General features: G+C 42.9%; 1 protein-coding gene across 10 annotated transcripts in view; it reads right to left on the bottom strand.

Annotated features, from left to right (window-relative positions):
• GRIP1 (glutamate receptor interacting protein 1) overlaps positions 1-23,356 on the bottom strand; it is a 900,266-nt gene that overhangs the window by 269,654 nt on the left and 607,256 nt on the right. For all 10 annotated transcript variants that reach the window (XM_073620100.1, XM_073620096.1, XM_073620097.1 and 7 more), the window contains exon 4: positions 13,207-13,352. In XM_073620100.1, coding sequence (XP_073476201.1) covers positions 13,207-13,352 — 146 coding nt within the window. The remainder of the gene's footprint in view (positions 1-13,206; positions 13,353-23,356) is intronic.

Genomic DNA, 23,356 nt, shown 5'->3' with positions numbered 1-23,356 from the left:
CCACATAGTATTTATGCCAATCAGGCAGAGCCAAACCCCCCTGACCCCACGGTTCCTGCAGTATTCGAATGCTGATACGGGGCACTTGAGGGGACCAGATAAAGGAGCTGATTATACTATCTAATGCTTTGAAGAAGGACCTTGGGATCCACATGGGAGAGTGACGTATAAAATATAATAAGACAGAAAGAAACTTCATTTTGATAAGGCTAACCCTCCCGATCAGGGAGAGGGGCAATTTTAGCCAAGCTTGAGTTTTTATTTTAAGTCTGTTAACCAAAGGGAGGAGATTCAGAGACATATAATCTTGAATACAGGCTGTAATTTTAACTCCTAAATAGGTAATAGAGGTGACCCATTGTAATGGTAATGCGTCGTCTTTAAACGTATTTGCCTCCGGGCCTAATGGAGGAATTGATGACTTGCTCCAGTTTACTCGTAAGCACAAAAAAGCGGCAAACCTGTCCAGGATTGACAGGGCCGCCTTCAAGGATGGACCCGGGTCCCGGAGAAACAAGAGCAAGTCATCTGTGTACAATGCTACACACTCATAAATGTTACCTACCCGAATCGCACCCACCAGCTCAGATTTCCTAAGTGCCCTTGCTATGGGTTCCATCATCAGGGCAAACAGGAAGGGAGAAAGCGGACACCCTTGCCTAGTACCCCTCCCTATTGGGAAGTATTCAGAAATATTAATTCCCAATCTAATTGCTGTTTTGGGTGTGCTGTATAGCAATTTAACCCAGCGACGGAATCCTGGACCCACCCCCATGGCCCCCAACACCGTGTGCATGTAAGAATCAAATATTCCGCGCTCAGGACAAATGTAAAAAGGAACTGCAGCCCCCCGGAAAAAGAAAATCACCCAGGTGAAATTCAAACAGTAAAAAACTCTAATAGGGGAATTGGCGCTGTTCAAAAAAATCTGTGTATCCTAAAAAGAAAAAGGTGCATAAAGGTGCAACAACAAATTAGGTAGAAATCCTATAAAAGTGCTAAAACCTTTGAAATGTGTGTGCCACAAAAACTGTAATCATGCAAAACACCACAAAAAATATAGTGAAATGTAGACATCAATTGCATCCACTGTGAAAGTCCAAATAATAAACGTTCAAGACAGTGTGACACCATATATCAAAATGACAACTATTAATCTTCTAGTAATGACAAAAAGATCCCAAAAATGATAAAAAAATGTGTAATGACAAACAAAAAATATTTGAATATGAAAAACATTTTTTTCAATAGAAAAAATCTGTAGTAAAATAATGTGTGCATCCAAATAATCCAATAAAAGTTGTCCTATGCATGTGAAAAAAAGTCTGTGATAAAATAACGGTGTGTGCATCCAAATAATCCCATAGAGGTCTATAGAGACTACAACCTTGGCCGGGGACTCCGCCGTGTCTAACTGTAAGTGCGTAAATAATCTCCGTAAATTCGTGTCCGTTGATTTGCCGGGAATAAAACCTGACTGATCAATGTCTACCAGGGTATCAATAACCCTAGCCAACCTTGATGCCAACTCCTTTGCAAGTATCTTAGCAAGGCGCCTCAGATGACGTCTTGATGACGAAACGCGTAAGGCCTGGTCACGTGGTACGCATACGTCGCTTCAGCTTCTGACTTTGTTTAGGCTTCCGGTTTTTGGTAGGCAGGCTGTGGAACGTACGCCGCTACCATGTTGTTGCTGCGGTGATTGGCTTTGAGCCAGCCGGCGGAGCACTGTCAGCTCCAGTTTTTAAGATTTTATTGTTTTAATAAACTTATACTTTTTGGATTTACGCTATGAGGCTCCTCTTTTCTCATCGCATATGGATACATTCCGGTGGAGACCACTAAAAGGACAACAGCGATATACGGGGAAAGGAGACCAGGAAATCGCAGAGAGGAACACCGATCGATAAGGAACTTCGCTACTGGATTCACATACACATGCCTATTACCCCTGCAGGGGTTGGGTGTTCCGGTGAGTGAGAGCACAAGTGGGGGTACAATAGAAGACGGATAGCACCAGTCACAGCAGTAACCAAGACCTCTATGGGATTATTTGGATGCACACACCGTTATTTTATCACAGACTTTTTTTCACATGCATAGGACAACTTTTATTGGATTATTTGGATGCACACATCGTTATTTTACTACAGATTTTTTCTATTGAAAACATTTTTTTTTATATTCAAATATTTTTTGTTTGTCATTACACATATTTATCATTTTTGGGATCTTTTTGTCATTACTAGAGGATTAATAGTTGTCATTTTGATATATGGTGTCATACTGTCTTGAACATTTATTATTTGGACTTTCACAGTGGATGCAATTGATGTCTAAATTTCACTATATTTTTTGTGGTGTTTTGCATGATTACAGTTTTTATGGCACACACATTTCAAAGGTTTTAGCACTTATCTTCAAATCCATATTTAGTAACGCTATTGGGAGGTACGATGAGCACTCAAGTGGGTCCTTGCCAGGTTTCAAGAGGAGGACCATATAAGCCTCCATCATGGAAAAATCAGCGGGGAATCCATCCGGACCCGGGGATTTGTGTGGAGGGAAAGCAAGTATAGCTGCTTCAATTTCTAAGACTGAGATATCATCATCTAAAAGAGAAGCATCAGTTTGACAGTCTAGGCAATGAGAGATTCTGTAACAAGTCATCTAACTCTTTAACATCATACGTGGGAATGGGAGAATATAGGGATTTATAAATTTTTTCAAATTCCTGCAGCACCAATGCAGGGTCAGACACTAACCGTCCATCCCCCGCCCTTATTACTGGAATACTGACTGGGACCCGTTGATCTGCTGCTAAATTGGCCAAAAGTTTACCGTTTTTGTCCCCTTCGGCAAAAAAAATTTCCGACCTGTGTTTTGCCTCCGTATGTGCTAGATCAGAACTTCAATCAGGTTTAACATTTTGGTGGGGCACAGCCCACCTTTTTCAAGGTGACTGCATAGTATGAACCCAATAAATAGCCCCAAACACCTCACACAAACTGCCCCTATCCACCTAACCACCACTAGCTATCCATGTTGCATATTAAACTGACATACAGGAATTTGCTTTGCTGGGCACTTAAAGCACACTAGTGTACTCGAAGGTAACCATGTGGTACTACTACAAGGGGCGAGAACAGGAGTTTTCACCAAAAAGTCATGTTTCTACCTGTGCGGTATACAATGATCGGAGGTGGTAAGTTCGTAAATGCTAACAACTGAACACCCACAATAACTGGCCAACTTGTTTAACCGCTTCAGATCCGGGCCATTGCCAAATGACGGCAACAGCGCGGATCTAAATTGCCGGGACGACGTCTATTGACGTCGTCCCGTGCACGAGCGGCCTGCGCGCCCCCTGCAGGGCGCGCGCGGCGCGCTCGGTGATCAGCGAGTCTATGAGACTCGCCTGATCACAGATCAGAGTAAGGGGTTGGTCCCGACCCCTTACCACATGATCAGCTGTCAGCCAATGACAGCTGATCATGTGATGTAAACAGAGCCGGTAATCGGCTATTTTTCCTCCTCGCGCTAACAGCGAGAGGAGGAAAAAAAAAACCCGATCACCGGCGGCCGTGATCGGGACATCAGTCCCGATCACGGCGATCTTCTAACACAAGGCAATAGGCAGCAGTGCTGCCTACCAGTGCCCACCAGCGTCACCCATCAGTGCCCACAGTGCCAACAATCAGCGCCACCCATCAGTGCCCACAGTGCTACCCATCAGTGCCCACAGTGCCACCCATCAGTGCCCACAGTGCCACCCATCAGTGCCCACAGTGCCACCCATCAGTACCACCCATCAGTGCCACCCATCAGCACTCACATCAGTGCCACCCATCAGCACCCACATCAGTGCAACCTATCAGTGCCCATCAGTGTCACCTACCAGTGCCCATCAGTGCCCATCAGTGCCCCCCATCAGTGCCCCCCCATCAGTGGTACCCATCCGTGCCACCCATCCGTGTCACCCATCCGTGGCCATCAGTGCCGCCTTATCTGTCCCCATCAGTGCCGCCTTATCTGTCCCCATCAATGCCGCCTTAACTGTGCCTATCAGTGCCGCCTTAAATGTGCCCATCAGTGCCGCCTTATCTGTGCCTATCCGTGCCCATCAGTGCAGCCTATCAGTGCCCACCAGTGCTGCCTCATCAGCGCATATCAATGAAGGAGAAAAATTACCTGTTTGCAAAATTTTATAACAAACTATTAAACATGATTTTTTTTTTTTCAAAAATGTCCATCTTTTTTTGTTTGTTTAGCAAAAAATAAAAATCCCAGATGTGATCAAATACCACCAAAAGAAAGCTCTATTTGTGGGAAAAAAAATGATAAAAATTTCATTTGGGTACAGTGTTGTATGTTCGGCACATCACGGATCTTGTGGACAGATTACTGGGAGGGGCTGGGGAAGACCCGGCTGTCATGGTGCACGTTGGCACCAATGACAAAGTCAGAGGCAGATGGAGTGTCCTAAAGAACGATTTTAGTGACTTAGGAGCTAAATTGAGGAAAAGGACCTCCAAGGTAGTGTTCTCAGGAATACTACCGGTACATCGAGCCACACCAGAGAGGCAGAGGGAGATTAGGGAAGTAAACAAGTGGCTGAAGAGCTGGTGTAGTAAGGAGGGGTTTGGGTTCCTGGAGGACTGGGCCGACTTCTCAGTCGGTAACCGGTACTATAGAAGAGACGGACTGCACCTAAATGAGGAGGGTGCAGATCTGCTGGGAATGAAGATGGCCAAAAAGTTAGAGGGCTTTTTAAACTAGGCAATGGGGGGGAGGGTCCAGAGACAGTGATAGCCAGCGCGGAAGATATTCCAGAGGGTAGTATTGGGTAGTATTGGCATTAGTGGTAGGTTAACCAAAGCACAAAAACACAAGGTGAGTATAGTAGCAAGTCCAAGTTGCAATCTTGAAACACCCAATACGAGGACAATATACGACCGGTCTAAACTATGTGGCATGTTCACCAATGCCAGGAGCCTGGCGGACAAGATGGGTGAACTAGAGATACTGTTGTACAAGGAAGATTTGGATTTTGTGGGAATTTCAGAGACCTGGTTCAACAGCTCTCATGATTGGCTGGCAAACATTCAAGGGTATACCCTATACCGCAAGGACAGAAAGGGTAAAAAAGGGGGAGGGGTATGCCTATATATCAAGAATAGTGTACAAGTGAATGTGAGAGATGACATCACTGAGGGGGCTAGGGAGGAGGTGGAATCTTTATGGGTAGAGCTCCAAAGGGATGAAGCTAAGGGGAAAATAATACTGGGAGTATGCTATAGGCCCCCTAACCTGAGGGAGGAAGTGGAGACGGATCTCCTATCACAAATTGGATTAGCAGCAAGGATGGGAAGTGTTATAATGGGGGATTTTAATTATCCAGACATCGACTGGGCGGAGGGAACCGCGCATTCATTTAAGGCTCGCCAGTTCCTTAGTGTCTTGCAGGACAATTTTATGGGTCAGATGGTAGACGCACCAACTAGAAATAAAACATTACTAGATCTACTGATTACCAACAATACAGACCTGATAACAGATGTGGAAATACGGGGCAATTTAGGTAACAGCGATCACAGGTCAATTAGTTTCAGTATAAATCACACAAATAGGAGACATGAAGGGAACACAAAGACACTGAATTTCAAAAGAGCCAACTTCCCTAAACTACAAACCTTGCTAAAAGGCATAAATTGGGATAAAATATTAGGAACAAAGAATACGGAGGAGAGATGGGTTTGCTTTAAGAGCATATTAAATAAGGGCATTAGCCAATGTATCCCATTGGGTAATAAATTTAAAAGAGCGAACAAACATCCTGGATGGCTTAACTCCAATGTAAAAATGCATATAAAAGCAAAGGAGAAGGCCTTCAAAAAATACAAGGTTGAGGGATCATCCACAGCATTCAGAATTTATAAAGAATGCAATAAGAAATGTAAGGGTGCAATTAGGTTGGCTAAGATAGAACATGAAAGACACATAGCGGAGGAGAGCAAAAAAAATTCCAAGAAATTCTTTAAGTATGTAAACAGTAAAAAAGGGAGGACAGACCATATTGGCCCCATAAAGAATGAGGAAGGACATCTGGTTACAAAGGATGGGGAGATGGCAAAGGTATTGAATTTATTCTTCTCCTCAGTCTTCACAAGTGAATCGGGGGGCTTCAGTAACCAAAACTGCAGTGTTTATCCTCATGACACAACACAGGAAGCACCTACATGGTTAACAGAGGACGGAATTAAAATTAGACTTGAGAAACTTAACATTAATAAATCACCGGGACCAGATGGCTTGCATCCGAGGGTACTTAGGGAACTCAGTCAGGCGATTGCCAGACCGTTTTTCCTAATTTTTACAGTCTATTGACTGGAATGGTACCAGCTGATTGGAGAAAAGCCAATGTAGCACCAATATTTAAAAAGGGCCCAAAAAACATCCCTGGGAATTACAGACCGGTTAGCCTAACATCAATAGTATGTAAACTCTTGGAGGGGATGATAAGGGACTATATACAAGATTTTAGTAATAAGAATTATATCATTAGCAGTAATCAGCATGGATTCATGAAGAATCGTTCTTGCCAAACCAATCTATTAACCTTCTATGAGGAGGTGAGTTGCCATCTAGATAAAGGAAGGCCCGTAGACGTGGTGTATCTGGATTTTGCAAAAGCATTTGACACAGTTCCCCATAAACGTTTACTGTACAAAATAAGGTGCGTTGGCATGGACCATAGGGTGAGTACATGGATTGAAAACTGGCTACAAGGGCGTGTTCAGAGGGTGGTGATAAATGGGGAGTACTCAGAATGGTCAGGGGTGGGTAGTGGGGTTCCCCAGGGTTCTGTGCTGGGACCAATCCTATTTAATTTGTTAATAAACGACCTGGAGGATGGGATAAACAGTTCAATCTCTGTATTTGCAGACGATACTAAGATAAGCAGGGCAATAACTTCTCCGCAGGATGTGGAAATCTTGCAAAAAGACCTGAACAAATTAATGGGGTGGGCGACTACATGGCAAATGAGGTTCAATGTAGAAAAATGTAAAATAATGCATTTGGGTGGCAAAAATATGAATGCAATCTATACACTGGGGGGAGAACCTCTGGGGGAATCTAGGATGGAAAAGGACCTGGGGGTCCTAGTGGATGATAGGCTCAGCAATGGCATGCAATGCCAAGCTGCTGCTAATAAAGCAAACAGAATATTGGCATGCATTAAAAGGGGGATCAACTGCAGAGATAAAACGATAATTCTCCCGCTCTACAAGACTCTGGTCCGCCCGCACCTGGAGTATGCTGTCCAGTTCTGGGCACCAGTCCTCAGGAGGGACGTACTGGAAATGGAGCGAGTACAAAGAAGGGCAACAAAGCTAATAAAGGGTCTGGAGGATCTTAGTTATGAGGAAAGGTTGCGAGCACTGAACTTATTCTCTCTGGAGAAGAGACGCTTGAGAGGGGATATGATTTCAATTTACAAATACTGTACTGGTGACCCCACAATAGGGATAAAACTTTTTCGCAGAAGAGAGTTTAATAAGACTCGTGGCCACTCATTACAATTAGAAGAAAAGAGGTTTAACCTTAAACTACGTAGAGGGTTCTTTACTGTAAGAGCGGCAAGGATGTGGAATTCCCTTCCACAGGCGGTGGTCTCAGCGGGGAGCATTGATAGCTTCAAGAAACTATTAGATAATCACCTGAATGACCGCAATATACAGGGATATGTAATGTAATACTGACACATAATCACACACATAGGTTGGACTTGATGGACTTGTGTCTTTTTTCAACCTCACCTACTATGTAACTATATATGTATGACCACGCAATTGTCATTCAAAGTGCGACAGTGCTGAAAGCTCAAAATTGGTCTGGGCAGGAGGGGGGTTGAAGTGCCCAGTAAGCAAGTGGTTAATCACTTAATTTACGGCAGGACTCAATAGCCTGGCCTGGGACATTGGCTTCTTCGGGTCATACGTGCAATGTGTTGAAAGGGTTTTTGAGGCATCCCCTTTGTGTAAATTGTACAATTTCTGCAAATTGTTTTATAGCAGTATACTTGCGTTATACAATTTCAACCTCAACATTTGGGCCAATGAGATCCCTCTAATCAATGAATTAGGTAACTTTAAAGTGTAACGATCAGTGCCCCTACAATGAAGACAAGCAGCTATGCATACTCCTTAAAGGGGTTGTAAAGGCAGAAGGTTTTTTTTATCCTTATGCATAAAGATAAAAAGCCTTCTGTGTGCAGCAGCCCCCCCAACACTTACCTGAGGTCCCTCACTGTCCAGCGATGTCCATAAGTATCTCAGGCATCCGATGTTCTCCTTCCTGATTGGCTGAGACACTGCAGCGGTGCCATTGGCTCCTGCTGCTGTCAAAGTCAGCTAGTCAATCAGGGAAGAGAGGGGGTAGGGCCAGGTCGGGGCTCCATGTCTGAATGGACACAGGGAGCAATGACTCAGCTCAGGTGCCCCCCATAGCAAGCTGCTCTTTGCTGAGATCGGGGTTTGCCAAGATCGGGGGGGTCGCACTGTGTTCCAGGAACACACAGTGCCTACGATCGTGGCTAATCTGGGCACCTTCATATGACGATGTCCCAGATCAAGAGCCGCAGTCATTTGATGGTGGGCGGGCTGCAAGTGGTTAACTAACAAGACACCCGACTTCAAAACTGAAAGACAAATAATTTCTTCAAACCGATAAATGGAAATATTCGTAAAAGATGGAGGTACACTGGAGTCCATCAATGTCTTGGTTGCAATATTACTGTGTATAGACTGATATTCCATGTTGCTAGCATAGAGTTAGATGATGCTAGAAGTGATCGAACAGTCTGTAGTACCAAAGAATTATTCAAGTATGATGGCACCTTTGAAACAAAGGGATGAAATCCTTGTTCAAAGTGACATACACTATAATGTCAAAAGTATTGCGACGCCTGCCTTTACACGCACATGAACTTTAAAGGCATCCCAGTCTTAGTCTATAGGGTTCAATATTAAGTTGGCCCACTGTTTGCAGCTATAACAGCTTCAACGCTTCTGGGAATGTTTGACCACTCTTCTAGAAGAGCATTTGTGAGGTCAGGCACTGATGTTGGACGAGAAGGTGTGGCTCACAGTCTCCGCTCTAATTCATCCTAAAGGCATTTATCGGGTTGAGTTCAGGACTCTGTGCAGGCCAGTCGAATTCTTCCACCCCAAACGTGTTCATCCATATCTTTATGGACATTGCTTTGTGCACTGGTCCAAATCATTTGGTGGAGGGGGAGTTATGGTGTGGGGTTGCTTTTCAGGGGTTGGGCTAGCCCCCTTAGTTCCAGTTAGGGAACTCTAACGGCGTCAGCATTTCAAGCCATGTTGGACAATTTCATGCTCCCAACTCTGTGGGAACAGTTTGGGGATGGCCCCTTCCTGTTCCAACATGACTGCGCACCAGTATAACGTCAAAGATTTTTATAAGGAGCTGGTGTACTAAGGAAGTCTTTGTGCACAGTATAATATATATATATATATATATATATATATATATATATATATATATATATATATATATATATATATATATATATATACACATACATACATATATACACACACACACACACACACACACACACACACCGGTGGGAGCCTCGTTGAGCCGCTCACCCAATTGAAATCAAGATACTAACAACAACTTATAAAGCCATCCACAGCTATGCCCCCAGAATCACTAACCTGGTCTCAAATTACCAACTAAATTGTTCTCTTTGCTCCTCCAAGACCCCCTGCTTTCTATCTCTCGTCACCTCCACCCATGCTCGCCTCCAGGACTTCTCCATAGCCTCTCCCATCCTTTGGAACCCAGTACCCCAATCTGTCTGACTATCTCTTACTCCACTTGTAAACGATCCCTTAAACCCAACCCTATTCGGCCCCCACCTAACAACTGTACATTTATTTTCTTTATCAGGCCATCCCCATAATTAAATGATATATACAGTGAGGGAAAAAAGTATTTGATCCCCTGCTGATTTGTACGTTTGCCCATTGACAAAGAAATGATCAGTCTATAATTTCAATAGTAGGTTTATTTCAACAGCGAGAGACAGAACAAATATATCCAGAAAACGCATTTTTAAAAAAAGTAAAAAATTGATTTGCACTTTAATGAGTGAAATAAGTATTTGATCCCCTATCAGTCAGCAAGATTTCTGGCTCCCAGGTGTCTTCTATACAGGTAACAAGCTGAGATTAGGAGCACTCCCTTAAGGCTGGGTTCACACATATGCAAATTGGATGCGGCTTTCACTGCATCCAATTTGCAGAATATTTGAAAATCTGTTCTTTTCACATATGTGCGTTGCATCCACAGTCTGCATTGCACAAAAAAAGGAGCATTTTCTAGGCAGTGTAGAGAGAATTGCAGGCACATAATCTTCAATGGGGACGCATCTGATTTGCAGATGTGTTCCATTCTGAACACAAATGCTCCACCCCTCCTCATTGCACTTCCCCCCTCTTCCTGGTCAGCTGATCCACAGCAACAACGGAGCAGAATTGCTGAACAATGGATTTTTATCTTCGCAGGGAAACCCGAGCTTGTTACCTGTATAAAAGACACATCCCCACAGAAGCAATCAGATTCCAATCTCACCACCATGGCCAAGAACAAAGAGCTGTCCAAGTATGTCAGGGACAAGATTGTAGACCTACACAAGGCTGGAATGGGCTACAAGACCATCGCTAAGTAGCTTGTTGAGAGGGTGACAACAGTTGGTGCGATTATAAGCAAATGGAAGAAACACAAAATAACTGTCAATCTTCCTCAGTTTGGGGCTCCATGCAGATCTCACCTCGTGGAGTTTCAATGATGATGAGAATGATGAGGAATCAGCCCAGAACACAGAAGACTCTTGTCAAGGATTTCAAGGCAGCTGGGATCATAGTCACCAAGAAAACAATTGGTAACACACTGGCCAAGAAGGATGAAATCCTGGAGTGCCCGCAAGGCCCCCCTGCTGCTCAAGAAAGCACTTGTACAATCCCATCTGAAGTTTGCTAATGAACATCTGAATGATTCAGAGGTGAACTGGGTGAAAGTGTTGTGGTCAGATGAGACCAACATCAAGCTCGCCGTGTTTGGAGGAGGAAGAATGCTGCCTATGACCCCAAGAACACCATCCCCACCGTCAAACATGGAGGTTGAAACATTATGCTTTGGGGGTATTTTTCTGCTAAGGGGACAGGACAACTTTATCGCATCAAAGGGACGATGGATGGGGCCATGCACCATAAAATCTTGGGCGAGAACCTCCTTCCCTCAGCCAGGGCATTGAAAATGGGTAGTGGCTGAGCATTCCAGCATGACAATGACCCAAAACACACAGCCAAGGCAATAAAGGAGTGGCTCAAGAAGAAGCACATTAAGGTCCTAGAGTGGCCTAGCCAGTCTCCAGACCTTAACCACTTATGGACCATCCGCCGCAGTTGTACGCCGGCTGTTTAAAGGGGAATACCGGTGTTATCCTCTTCAAAAGCAGGCGGTCTGCTTTCAGATAAAAGTGGTCTCAGCTGCGAATCCGCTGCAAGATCCTTTTTATCAGGGGCGGGAGAGGGCCCCCCCTCTTGCCGTGCTCTGGGCATCTCTGCCGCTTACTGGAGCCGTCGGTAGCGGCGGAGAGGATCGGGTCCTCGCCCCTCACAGGCTGGATGCCGAATGAGGGAAAGATGGCCCCCACTCAGCTCCACACCATTGGATGGCTGAAGCGACGTCAAATGTCACTTCCGCCCAATGGTCTTAAAGGGAAAATTTACAAGGGATGTTTGATATATATATATATATATATAGATATATATCTATATATATCTATATATATATAGATATATATCTATATATATCTATATATATATATATATATATATAAAACAGAGTACTTTTCTAGCAAAAAAAATGATTTTAACTTGTAAACACCAAGTCTGAAAAATAGGCCCGGTCAGGAGTGGCTAATTTCATAGAAAATATGTGGAGGGAGCTGAAGGTTCGTGCTACCAAACATCAGACTCAAAACCTTAATGACTTGGAGAGAATCTGCAAAGAGGAGTGGTACAAAATCCCTCCTGAGATGTGTGAAAACCAGGTGACCAACTACAAGAAATGTCTGACCTCTATGATTGTCAACAAGGGTTTTTCCACCAAATACTAAGTCATGTTTTGCGAAGGGATCAAATACTTAGTTCACTCATTAAAATGCAAATCAATTTATAACTTTTTTGAAATGCGTTTTTCTGGATTTTTTGTTGTTATGCTGTGTGTCGCTGTTAAAATAAACCTATTAAAATTATAGACTGATCATTTCTTTCTCAGTGGGCAAACATACAAAGTCAGCAGGGGATCAAATACTTTTTTCCCTCCTCACTGTATGTTGGGGTCCTAATATTCAGAATATAGAAGTAAATCATTTTGGAAAAATATGTAAGCAAGTGTGTGTGATATATATATATATATATATACACACACACACACACACACACACACATACACACATTATACAGTATATATACATAACACATGAAAACAACTAGAATTGCATTTTTATCCATTTCAATGCTTTTTATAAAATATACCCAGGGAAATTTTTATTGTTTTGGCATGGAAAGCAATTACAAAGTCATGGAGTACACCAATGTGTACTGAAACTGCAAAGTTGGATTTGCTCATGAAGGTTGTCGACTACTGGACATGAAAGTGTTAAACACTAGCAGTCAGCTGATTGATCATGAGCAGTGTTTATTTGACACATAGAAAACAGAGCTTTAAAATAAATACTGATAAATACTAAATTCCAGCAGCATTCTATACACATAAAACAATAGATCAAATAAAACATAACAACTAGGGAATACACCAAGGCCACTCAGATTCATAGAATTAATTAGTAGACTTTATCACCAATGCTGCAAATAAGACTTGTAAAACAACTGATAAGGTAAATGCTATTCTAGGCCTTAATCAGAAGATGAATAAGGTCAAAACACAACATCTAGTAATTACTTCCCATGCTATCCAAACAGCTAAAGATACATATATCAGCAGGAGTAGAATCTGATAGATTGACTTGCAAGCAAGTTTCAGACTCAATATTGATTTCAGCTCATGTTCTGTGCTATGTTCATTATGATGTGTGTTACTTACAGACTGGAGGCAGCTCATACTCTACTTCCAGAACCACGCGCTCGCCAACGTTCTTCAAGAGGCTGATAATCTCATCATGACGAAACTTGGTAAGGTTGATGCCGTTTACACATTTAATGTAGTCCCCTACATTCAGCTGGTCACTCCTGTAAAGAATACAAAACATTCAGATATGTGGCAAATGAGGTTTATTATTAATAAATGTAAAATGATATACTTGGGGGGCTGAAAATAGGATTTTAATAACAGCTTACCTGTAAAATCCTTTTCTTGGAGTACATCATGGGACACAGAGCTCTAATTACTTAATGAGTTATAGGCCACCTTCAGGTGATGGACACTGGTTATACCCAATCCAGGTTCACCCTCTATATAACCCCTCCTCCTTCCAGGAGCACATCCGTTTTTGTAGCAAAGCAATATACTTAAATCCCAAAAAAGATGGGAGGGACCTCTGTGTCCCATGATGTACTCCAAGAAAAGGATTTTACAGGTAAGCTGTTATAAAAATCCTAATTTTCTTTATTGTACATCATGGGACACAGCGCCTTAAGAATTACTTAATGGGACGTCCCATAGCAATGCTACTTAAGGGGAGGGAGACACAACCCGAAGGGTACCCCCACACTTGAGGATCTATACTGCTGCCTGCAGTACATTGCGCCCAAAGACAATATCCTCATACCGCCTTACATCCAACCGATACAATTTTGTGAATGTATGCACTGAAGACAAAGTTGCAGCCTTATGCCCCGTACACACGGTCGGACTTTGTTCGGACATTCCGACAACAAAATCCTAGGATTTTTTCTGACGGATGTTGGCTCAAACTTGTCTTGCATACACACGGTCACACAAAGTTGGCGGAAAATCCGATCGTTCTAATCGCGGTGACGTAAAACACGTATGTCGGGACTATAAACGGGGCAGTGGCCAATAGCTTTCATCTCTTTATTTATTCTGAGCATGCGTGGCACTTTGTCCGTCGGATTTGTGTACACACAATCGGAATTTCCGACAACGGATTTTGTTGTCGGAAAATTTTATATCCTGCTCTCAAACTTTGTGTGTCGGAAAATCCGATGAAAAATGTGTGATGGAGCCTACACACGGTCGGAATTTCCGACAACAAGGTCCTATCACACATTTTCCGTCGGAAAATCCGACCGTGTGTACGGGGCATTACAGATCTGAGCCATGGAGGCCTGATGACGCACTGCCCAAGAAGCACTAACTGCCCTGGTAGAGTGCGCCTTAACTTGAAAAGGGGGAATCTTACCCTTAAATCATAAGTTTGAATTATCACTTGGAAAAACAGGTGAACAAATATCTGAGCTAACTAAAAAGAACAATAAGAGCAGCCAACATAGTTTGTTGATTTCATCAAACACAAATATAAAAAGTCAAAATGCAGCGCTTAGGTGAAACAAACTTACAAATAAATATGATAGTCCATAGAAAATCAATGAGTAAAGATGACGTAAAGCCTCCACCAAACTTCAGTGTGCAAAGGAAAGGCACACCACACCCATGTGCTATCAATCTGCTTACCAGAAAGATATGAAAACAAGCGATGTAATCATATGATGCAAAGGGTTAACAGTAGATCCGAATGGCACACTCCATCATTGACAGGCAGGTCATGGAAACAGTCAGGTCGTCACATATCAAAAGGACATCAGGACTCACATAAGAAGATGGATAATGTGTGCAATCACCAGCAGGATAAAACCCAGTAGGAAGAAAGCATTAGTGAAGCCTGGAAAGGTAAAAAACACACGTTTTTATTGTAGTATACTTACAGGTAAAAAATGAACATCACAGAAAGAGAATAATCCGCAGCTCACAGCGTACTTGCATCGACCAGCATGACATGTTTCATCCTATGTGGATATCATCAGAGGCGTCAAAATTATCACTTAGTGACAGTGGATTTCGAGGCTGCCTGTCCTTTCTTAGGACCCTCTGACAGAATAAATGAGACATCACTTACGATTCTGAGCAGTTGCCTTTAAATAGATTTTCACTGCTCTCACCACATCAAGACAATGTAGTGACTTTTCTTCCCTGGAACATGGTTTTGGAAAAAACGATGGCTGGACAATATCTTGGTTCAGGTGAAAACCTGAAACCACTTTTGCCAAAAAGTCTGGACGAGGGCGTAACACCACTCTGTCCTCATGACAAATCAAATATGGCTCTTTACAAGAAAGAGCAGCCAATTCCAAAACCCTCTTGCTGAGGATATAACAACCAAAAATACCAACTTCTTTTGTCAGAAGGACTAGGGGAATATGTTGTATTGGTTCAAATGCCTGTTTTTGTAACACAGACAAAACCAAGTTCAAGTCCCAAGGGTTCAAGGGAGGTTTGACGGGCGTATTAAGCCCCGTCACCCCTTGTATAAAACCCCGGACCAAAGAATGAGTAGCAAGTGGTCTTTTGAAATAAGACCGATAAGCTGAAACTTGGCCTTTAATAGTACTCAAGGCCAATTTCATTTCCACCCTTAATTGTAGGGAGGCAAGAATTCTGCCTATGATATATCTCTGAGGGTGCGAACCCTTGGATTCACACAAGGAAACATAAGCCCTCCAGACTCTATAATATATAGTTCTGAAAGCATTAATCAGGGTAGAGATAACTGACCTGGAAATCTCACGTTTCTTCAGAATGTGGGTTTTAATAGCCAAGCCGTTAAATTTAGAGACCGTAAGGAAGGATGGAATATTGGTACCTGTGAGAGCAGATCTGTCCGTAGTGGGAGGGACCATGGGCCCTCCACTGCCATCTTTACGATTTCTGCATACCATGACCTTCTGGGCCATGCTGGTGCCACCAGAATTACCGGCTTTGTTTCCAGCTTGATCCTGCAAAGAAGTTGAGGCAGCAACTGAATAGGGGGAAATGCATAGATCAGTGAGACCTGATCACCAAAGCATCCGTTCCACATGCGAGTGGATCCCTTGTTTTGGCCACAAAGTTCACAAACTTCATTTGAGAACCTGGACGCTAGAAGATCCACATCCGGAGTCCCCCATTTTTGGCAAACAGCCCGAAATATGTCTGGGTGAAGAGACCATTCCCCTGGGAATAACTGCTGGTGACTTAAGTAGTCCGCCTGCCAATTCTCTACTCCCAGAATGAAGACTGCCGATAGGCACGGAACATTGTTTTCTGTTTGGAATATGGTTTGTTTAGAATATGGTTCACCTCTTCTCTGCGTTGAGAGACTTTTGGTGCCCCCTTGGTGATTGATATAGGCCACAGCTGTGGCATTGTCGGACTGAATCCTGACAGGACAATCCCGTAACCTGAAAGTCCAGGCCTTTAGAACCAGACGTACCGCCCGAATCTCTAGGATATTGATTGGCAAGGTTCTTTCGGTTCTTGACCACTGTCCCTGGACAGTTGTCTTTTCTAGTACTGCTCCCCAGCCTGAAAGGCTGGCATCCGTCGTTACCACTTTTCAGATGACTGGTCTGAAGGATTTTCTTTCAGCAGATTCTGGGTTAGAAACCAAGTGAGGCTTTGGGACACTCTTGTGGACAGCTGCATTGGCAAGTCTAAAGCTTGAATTGCTTTGTTCCAAGCAGACAGGATACTGTTTTGCAACAGTCTTAAAATGAAACTGGGCATAGGGAACTGCTTCGAATGAAGCCACCCTGGTTCCTAGCAACCTCATGCAAAGGCGAATGGAGGGATCGCCATTTGACCTGACCATCCGGACCAGCTCTCTTATGGAGTTGATCTTTGCCTGAGGCAAGAACACCTTTTCCTGGGCTGTGTCTATGATCAGACCCAAGTACTCCAGCCTTTTTAGCGGTATTAAGGAAGATTTCTCTAGGTTGAGAATCCAACCCAAACTTTTCAGATAGCTGGTTGTAGTGCGTACGCTTTGCTCCAAACGAGCCACCGACTGATCTATTAGTAATAGATCATCTAGGTACTCTACTACGGTTATGCCCTGTGCCCTTAACCTGGCTAGAGGTGGGGCCAGCACTTTTGTGAACACCCGGGTGTTGTGGCTAGCCCAAAGGGCAGGGCTACAAACTGAAAATGCTGCTATTCTAACGCGAAACTTTTGGTGAGCGGGAAATATAGAGACATGCAGATATGCATCCCTGATGTCAACTGATGCCAGAAGTTCTCCTCCTAGAATGATAGAAAATACTGACCTGATCGTCTCCATGCGAAAGGAGCAGATCTTCAGGAACTGATTTAAATTTTTTAGATCTAGAATGGGTCCGACATCCCCATTTGGTTTTGGTACCATAAAGAGATTTGAATAAAACCCCAGACCTTGCTCTTTTGTGGGGATCTGTATGATCACCCCTTGAGATATTAATCGGTCTAGTGCCTGAAACAGAATTGGTCTTTTCTCTGGATCTTTGGGAACGCTTGACCTCAGGAAGCGAGACGGTGGAAAGTCCCAAAATTCCAGCTTGTACCTCAGCGTTACCGTGGAGATGACCCATCTGTCCTGAATTTCCTCTTTCCAGACTTCTGAAAACGGCATAAGTCTTCCCCCCCACCTTGGTGAGGGGGGTTGCCTCTTCATGATGAGGCTTTAGGATTCTGCTTTGCAGATTTTTGACCCCAGAACTTCTTTTGAGCCTGGCTCTGACCCTGAGATTTTCCTCTAGAGTCTGACGGCAGAGGTCATCACCACTGCCTAGAGGCGGAAGCCCCTGGCACAGGGAAAAGAGCCAGTTTAAATGAAGGACGTTTATAGTTTCTTTTGACAGGCACAAGAGTCCTTTTCCCACTAGAAATTGTTTGGATATATTTGTCCAAGTCTTCCCCAAATAGTCGCTCCCCATTAAAAGTAAACACAGTTAGGAAGTTTTTACATGGTGCTTCAGCTGACCAATTTTTTTAACACAGGATTCTACGCATATGCACAAGCATAACCATAAGGCGGGACGCCTGGTGAATAGAATCTTTAATGGCATCTATGGCAAAGCATAATGCTTTTGGTAGTTCAGCCAAATCCCAAGCTTGTTGTGCAGGAAGCTCTCTAAGGGCCTGTTTAAGTTGGTCCTTTAGGGATTGACAGACGCCTATTGCAGCGACTGCAGGCTGAGTAGTGGCACCTGCCATGGAAAAAGTAGATTTTAACAGAGATTCCAACTTTTTATCTGCTGGATCCTTAAGCATTTGTGCATTGTCTACCGGACAAGTTAGGCCTTTATTCACATTGGAAATCACAGCGTCAACTGCTGGTATTTTCCATCTTTTGAAGAATTTCTCCTCCAGGGGAGAGAATTGAAAATCTTAGGAGGGAGAAAATGCTTATCTGGGTGATCCCATTCAGCAAAAATAAGTTGTTCTAGTAATGCATATGCAGGAAATGCATTCAAAGGTTGAGAAGGTTTTAAGGAAGCCAAGGAAGAAACTGAGCTTTCAGGAGACTCCGTTAGGGGTAGCATGAAAGTGGAGCGAACCATCTCCGTATCAGCAATTTCTCAGATTGAGAGGCTGAAAAAGGTTCATCAACCGTTGTTTCTTCCGCAGAGGGGGAGGGGGATCTAGCACGCTTCCTATCCATTTGAATGGATTATGGGCTTAAAGCCGCTAATCTTTCTTCCAAATCCTTCAGGGAGGAGGAAAGGATATCTTCAGTCATGTATACAGGGGCTGAGATGTGAGAAGCAGTTGCACCATCAATTTGTTCCAATGGCTCACCCTGGTTTGCCATAACCAGTAATTCAGGCGAGGATGACAGCGTGGAAATGCGACTCGAGATCCTAACGCCTGGGGGGTGAAACTTTTTTTTTTTTTGGTTGGCATAGTCCTAAATACAAAAACAGAGGCACTATACAAATTGCACTTAATCGCTGAAAAAGTTCCGCCTAGTGCTGGGAAAAAGGTGTCCTTCCTCTATCAGGAATGTCAGTTTGCAACCCATGCATGTCCCACAGCTCCTGTGTCCCTGTGCTGCAGGCTGCTTGTTTCCTCCTTGTCAGCCGAGGAGAAACTGTCACAGCTGTAGCTTTATCTGTTTTAGCCTGCCGTGCATCCTCGTGGACGTTCACGGCACCGTGCTTAGGCCCCGACCCCTCCGAGAAAAAATTCTGCCCCCTGAGACCCGATCAGCAGCAGGCACAAACAGCAGCAAAATCAGCCAACAGTAATAAATTTAGCGGTATTAGCGGGACCTCCGCACCTCCCGCTGTGGGGGGGGGGAAATGTAAAGGGGGTACAGCGCTGATGTCCCCCTAACCCTCTGGTCAGAGGGAGAAAGAAAAGATTTTGCAGATTTTTGTTACCTTGAAAAAATAACCCTGCACACGCTGCTGCAACCACACACAGACTGAGCTTTACAGTGAAGACAACAGAGTAAGGTATGTGCATAGACTCCCTCTAGTGGAGATTTAAGGCATGACAACATTTTTTCCCTAATAGAAGAATACATAGGTGTTTTTAATACCCAAGTTTCTTCCCTCACCTTATCCCCGCCGCAGGATTTGCTGAATAACCAGACAATCCAACCTTCACCCATCACAGCGGGCTGCGTTTAGCAAACCTTTAAGGACCAGGTTCCTAGATACCGGGGTTCCAACTCCCTTGGACCTGTAAAGCACCCCACCAGGAAAGCAAGGTAATGTAGCAAGACCAAAGCCCTGAGTTCCTGGGGTCCAGCTCTACAAATGGAGGCGTTACAGGGAAAACCTTGTACTTCGGATATGAGGCCCCAGGTACCATCCTTTTAGGCCTTAGAGGCAATTTGGATGGATCTGGTCTTTATGGAGGCTATTTAAATCCAGCATGGATCCCTCCAGTGGAGCTCCTCAGAGCATATCTTCACTCGTGACCAACACCTTAGACACTGGCGAAAAAACTGATGTGCTCCTGGAAGGAGGAGGGTTATATAGGGAGTGAACTTCCTGGATTGGGTATAACCAGTGTCCATTACCTGAAGGTGGCCTATAACCCAATAAGTAATTACTTAAGGCTCTGTGTCCCATGATGTACGATAAAGAAACATACATTTAGGAGGAGTAGAACTGGGGGAGTCAATGATAAAGAAGGAACCAGGTGTTCTGGTAAAATCAAAGCCCTAAACCTGAAGTTTAGCAAAAAAAAAAGAAACCTTCAGCCTCACTCTGATACCTCAAGCCTGTCTCTGTATGCCAACTTAGAATTGGTCCTAAAATCCTCATAGGTTTCCTTATCTATAAACTGGCAATAATTCTATTGTCACAGACACAGCAACAAATTCTGAATTAGGAGCAGGACTTTTCTAAGGGGGCCATACCACCAGAAGAGACGCTGACTTCTCCCAAGTGTTTATTACCTGTTAAAATATCATAAGACATCTTATCAATTTGCTAAAACTGAATAGAAAAATGTTAATGTGAATAGAAACAACTAGGTCATCAGTGATATTACTGGCTCTTAGAACACCAACTGGCTGCATACAAGTCCTGCTCGCAACACTGTTGCCTCCATCGTGTACATATGGCAGTTTCTCTGTTCAGAAAAACTCCACTTTCACAAATAATATAATCATTTCTGAAATAGCAATTTGTAATTTATTATTACTACAAATTAATTTTCTATTTCAATCAGCAGCTGTGATTTTTCTAGATTTGCAAAAAAGGATTACAGTGTTGGTTTTCTGCAAACAGTTAGGAGCGCCCCAGAAGTCTAATTCCCTGCTTAGCTCCTGTGATTAGCTCACTACCTTTACCAGAACTGAATGGAGTGTCAAGTCAACTTACATGATACTACTACAGCAGGAGGTTCATTGCTGCAATGCTTTCCTTATACAGAGCAGACTGAATAGTATGATTAAAAGTAAGGCAGGCCATAAACAATTTTTTTTTGTTTTTTTTTGTTCAACCAGCTGGGTGAATGGAAAAAAAACAAACAAAAAAAAAAAAACGGACTGACTCTCCCAGCCACACATTCGATGTGGATGGGGGAATTACTCCCCGAGGTATTGTATTCTGCCGGTGGAGAGTCTTGCCAGCCAGCAAATCACAATGATCAGTGTTGCTGGCTCTAGCTGGTGGTACTGATCGTTCAGCAAAAACCCGACAGGCTGGTTGTACACAGATTGACTTGAGTATAACCAGCTAGTCCATACATGGATCGAAATTCAGCTAGTCCCTTCTGAACTGGCTGAAATTCGATCCATGCATGGCTGGCTTAAAGCTTACGTTTTTGTTTTTAAAAACAATAAATATTTTTTATTTACTTGCTTTATGCAGTGGTTTTGCACAGAACAGCCCCAATCCTCCTCTTCTCGGGTCTCCTACTGATGCTCCTTGCCCCTCCCCCTTGCCGAGTTTCCCCATAGCAAGGCACTTACTATGGGGGCACTTGTGCATGCTCACTCCCGAGCCTCCTCTGTGTGTCAATAAGACACACAGAGCATGGTTTGCCCCTGCCCCCCACTCCTTCCTCACAGGCCATGATTGACAGCAGCAGGAGCCAATAGCTACATCGCTGCACATAGCTGGATAAAGATGGGGCTCAGGTAAGTATTGGGGGGGGGTGCTTCAGCCTTTACAACCACTAACAACCTGACCCTTGAATTTAGTTTGATAAAATTGCTTGCAAGGCTTCCATCAAAAGGTCTGGGAACAAAAAATATAATCTACTACTAAATATAATCTACTACTATATGTAATCAATAAAGTTTATTAAAATCCTCAAAATTACATATTTCAAATAAAGGGTATTAATATTATTTTACTATAACTACATTAAAAATAAAAACAATTCTAAACAGATCTAAAAACAATTTCATGTTTTAAGTAAGTTGCCTTTCAAACACCTTTACTGTCTTATCTCCAAAATAACAAGTGTTCTTTATAAAACAATAAATACGAGGAGATAACTCACTGGTGCCTATGGTTCCATTATTAATCAGGTTTACATCTTCAGGAATCACTCACAACATTCATTAAGGTCATGGCTAATGTGTGTAATCTCATCATCTATTACTATAAGAAAAGACTATAAACCCATAAGTTCCTTTTAAATCAACCAACACAGAGAACATTACAATACAAGTCAATGGAAAAAAATCAGCTTGGAACGGATACGAAGAGATCTGCAGCTGATCTTGCTTTGATGTTTTAGCTAATCTTGGACTGAAAAGAAATGATTAATCTGGACTCAAAAGACCAAGTGAGCCATGTGCCTGGAACAAAGTCAGAATCTTAGGAAAGCAAGAAGCATCCTCTTGTTTTAATCCTTAGTCATAAGATACAAATATGAAGCCCAACTATACTCAGAGAAAAAAAAATATATAGTTCTACTCAGGTTGGTGAAAATAATATTCTTGAAAAAGACTGACTCTGTGCTCTCCCTACAATAGTGTAGCGAGGGGGATCGGAGCAATTTTCTCTCTCTCAACCTGTGGTTAAAGTAAAGAAAATGGCATAATGTATGGCCGGCCTTCGGGACCTTAGATTGTAAACGCCTTGAGGGCAAGGACTGATGTGGATGTACAATATCAATGCAAATCACTTGAGGGCAGGGACTGATGTAGATGTACAATATAAATGTAAAGCACTGTGTAAATTGATTGTGCTATATTAGTACCTGTAATAATAAAATTATAGTCTACCATAGAAATGGCTGTAAGTACTACCGGAAATGTAGAATCACAGCCTACTGTTAAATAAAGTGTTATGAACAGGAAAAGAATCAACCAGTCAAACTTATCCAGAATTGATTTTGATGTTAAATCTTTCCTAATGTTAGTCAAAACTAAAATATTGACACCTTGTTATCTAATCATTATCCGGTTTGATTTTTTTTTTTTTTATTCACAAAGAAAAAACTGTGTATTATGCAAAACTGTAATGAATTTAATTTCCTCAGATAATCGCCCTGCATTACAAAGCGTTACATTTGTGTAGAATGCGTGTGTGATTGTAGCTGTATTAGTGCACTGTATACTCAGTTGTGTCTGCAGTGACAGACACAACTAAGTACTGTCCGCGATACTTTATTTGCACGAACATACAGTTTTTTAGGACAAGCTTTTGGGGGGGGTATGTCCCCTTCTTCAAGGTCCCAGCAGTGCAAATAAAAAAAGAATCACAGACAGTACTGTACTCAGTTGTCATTTGTGTAGAATAAAATAGTATCCTTAAGGATAACTAAAAATTAGAACAAAAACATGATA

This window comes from Aquarana catesbeiana, linkage group LG03, assembly GCF_042186555.1.
Source record: "Aquarana catesbeiana isolate 2022-GZ linkage group LG03, ASM4218655v1, whole genome shotgun sequence".
NCBI classification, from domain to species: Eukaryota; Metazoa; Chordata; class Amphibia; order Anura; family Ranidae; genus Aquarana; species Aquarana catesbeiana.
The sequence above is the reverse complement of the archived record's forward strand: the minus strand, read 5'-3'. Positions and strand labels throughout refer to the sequence as shown.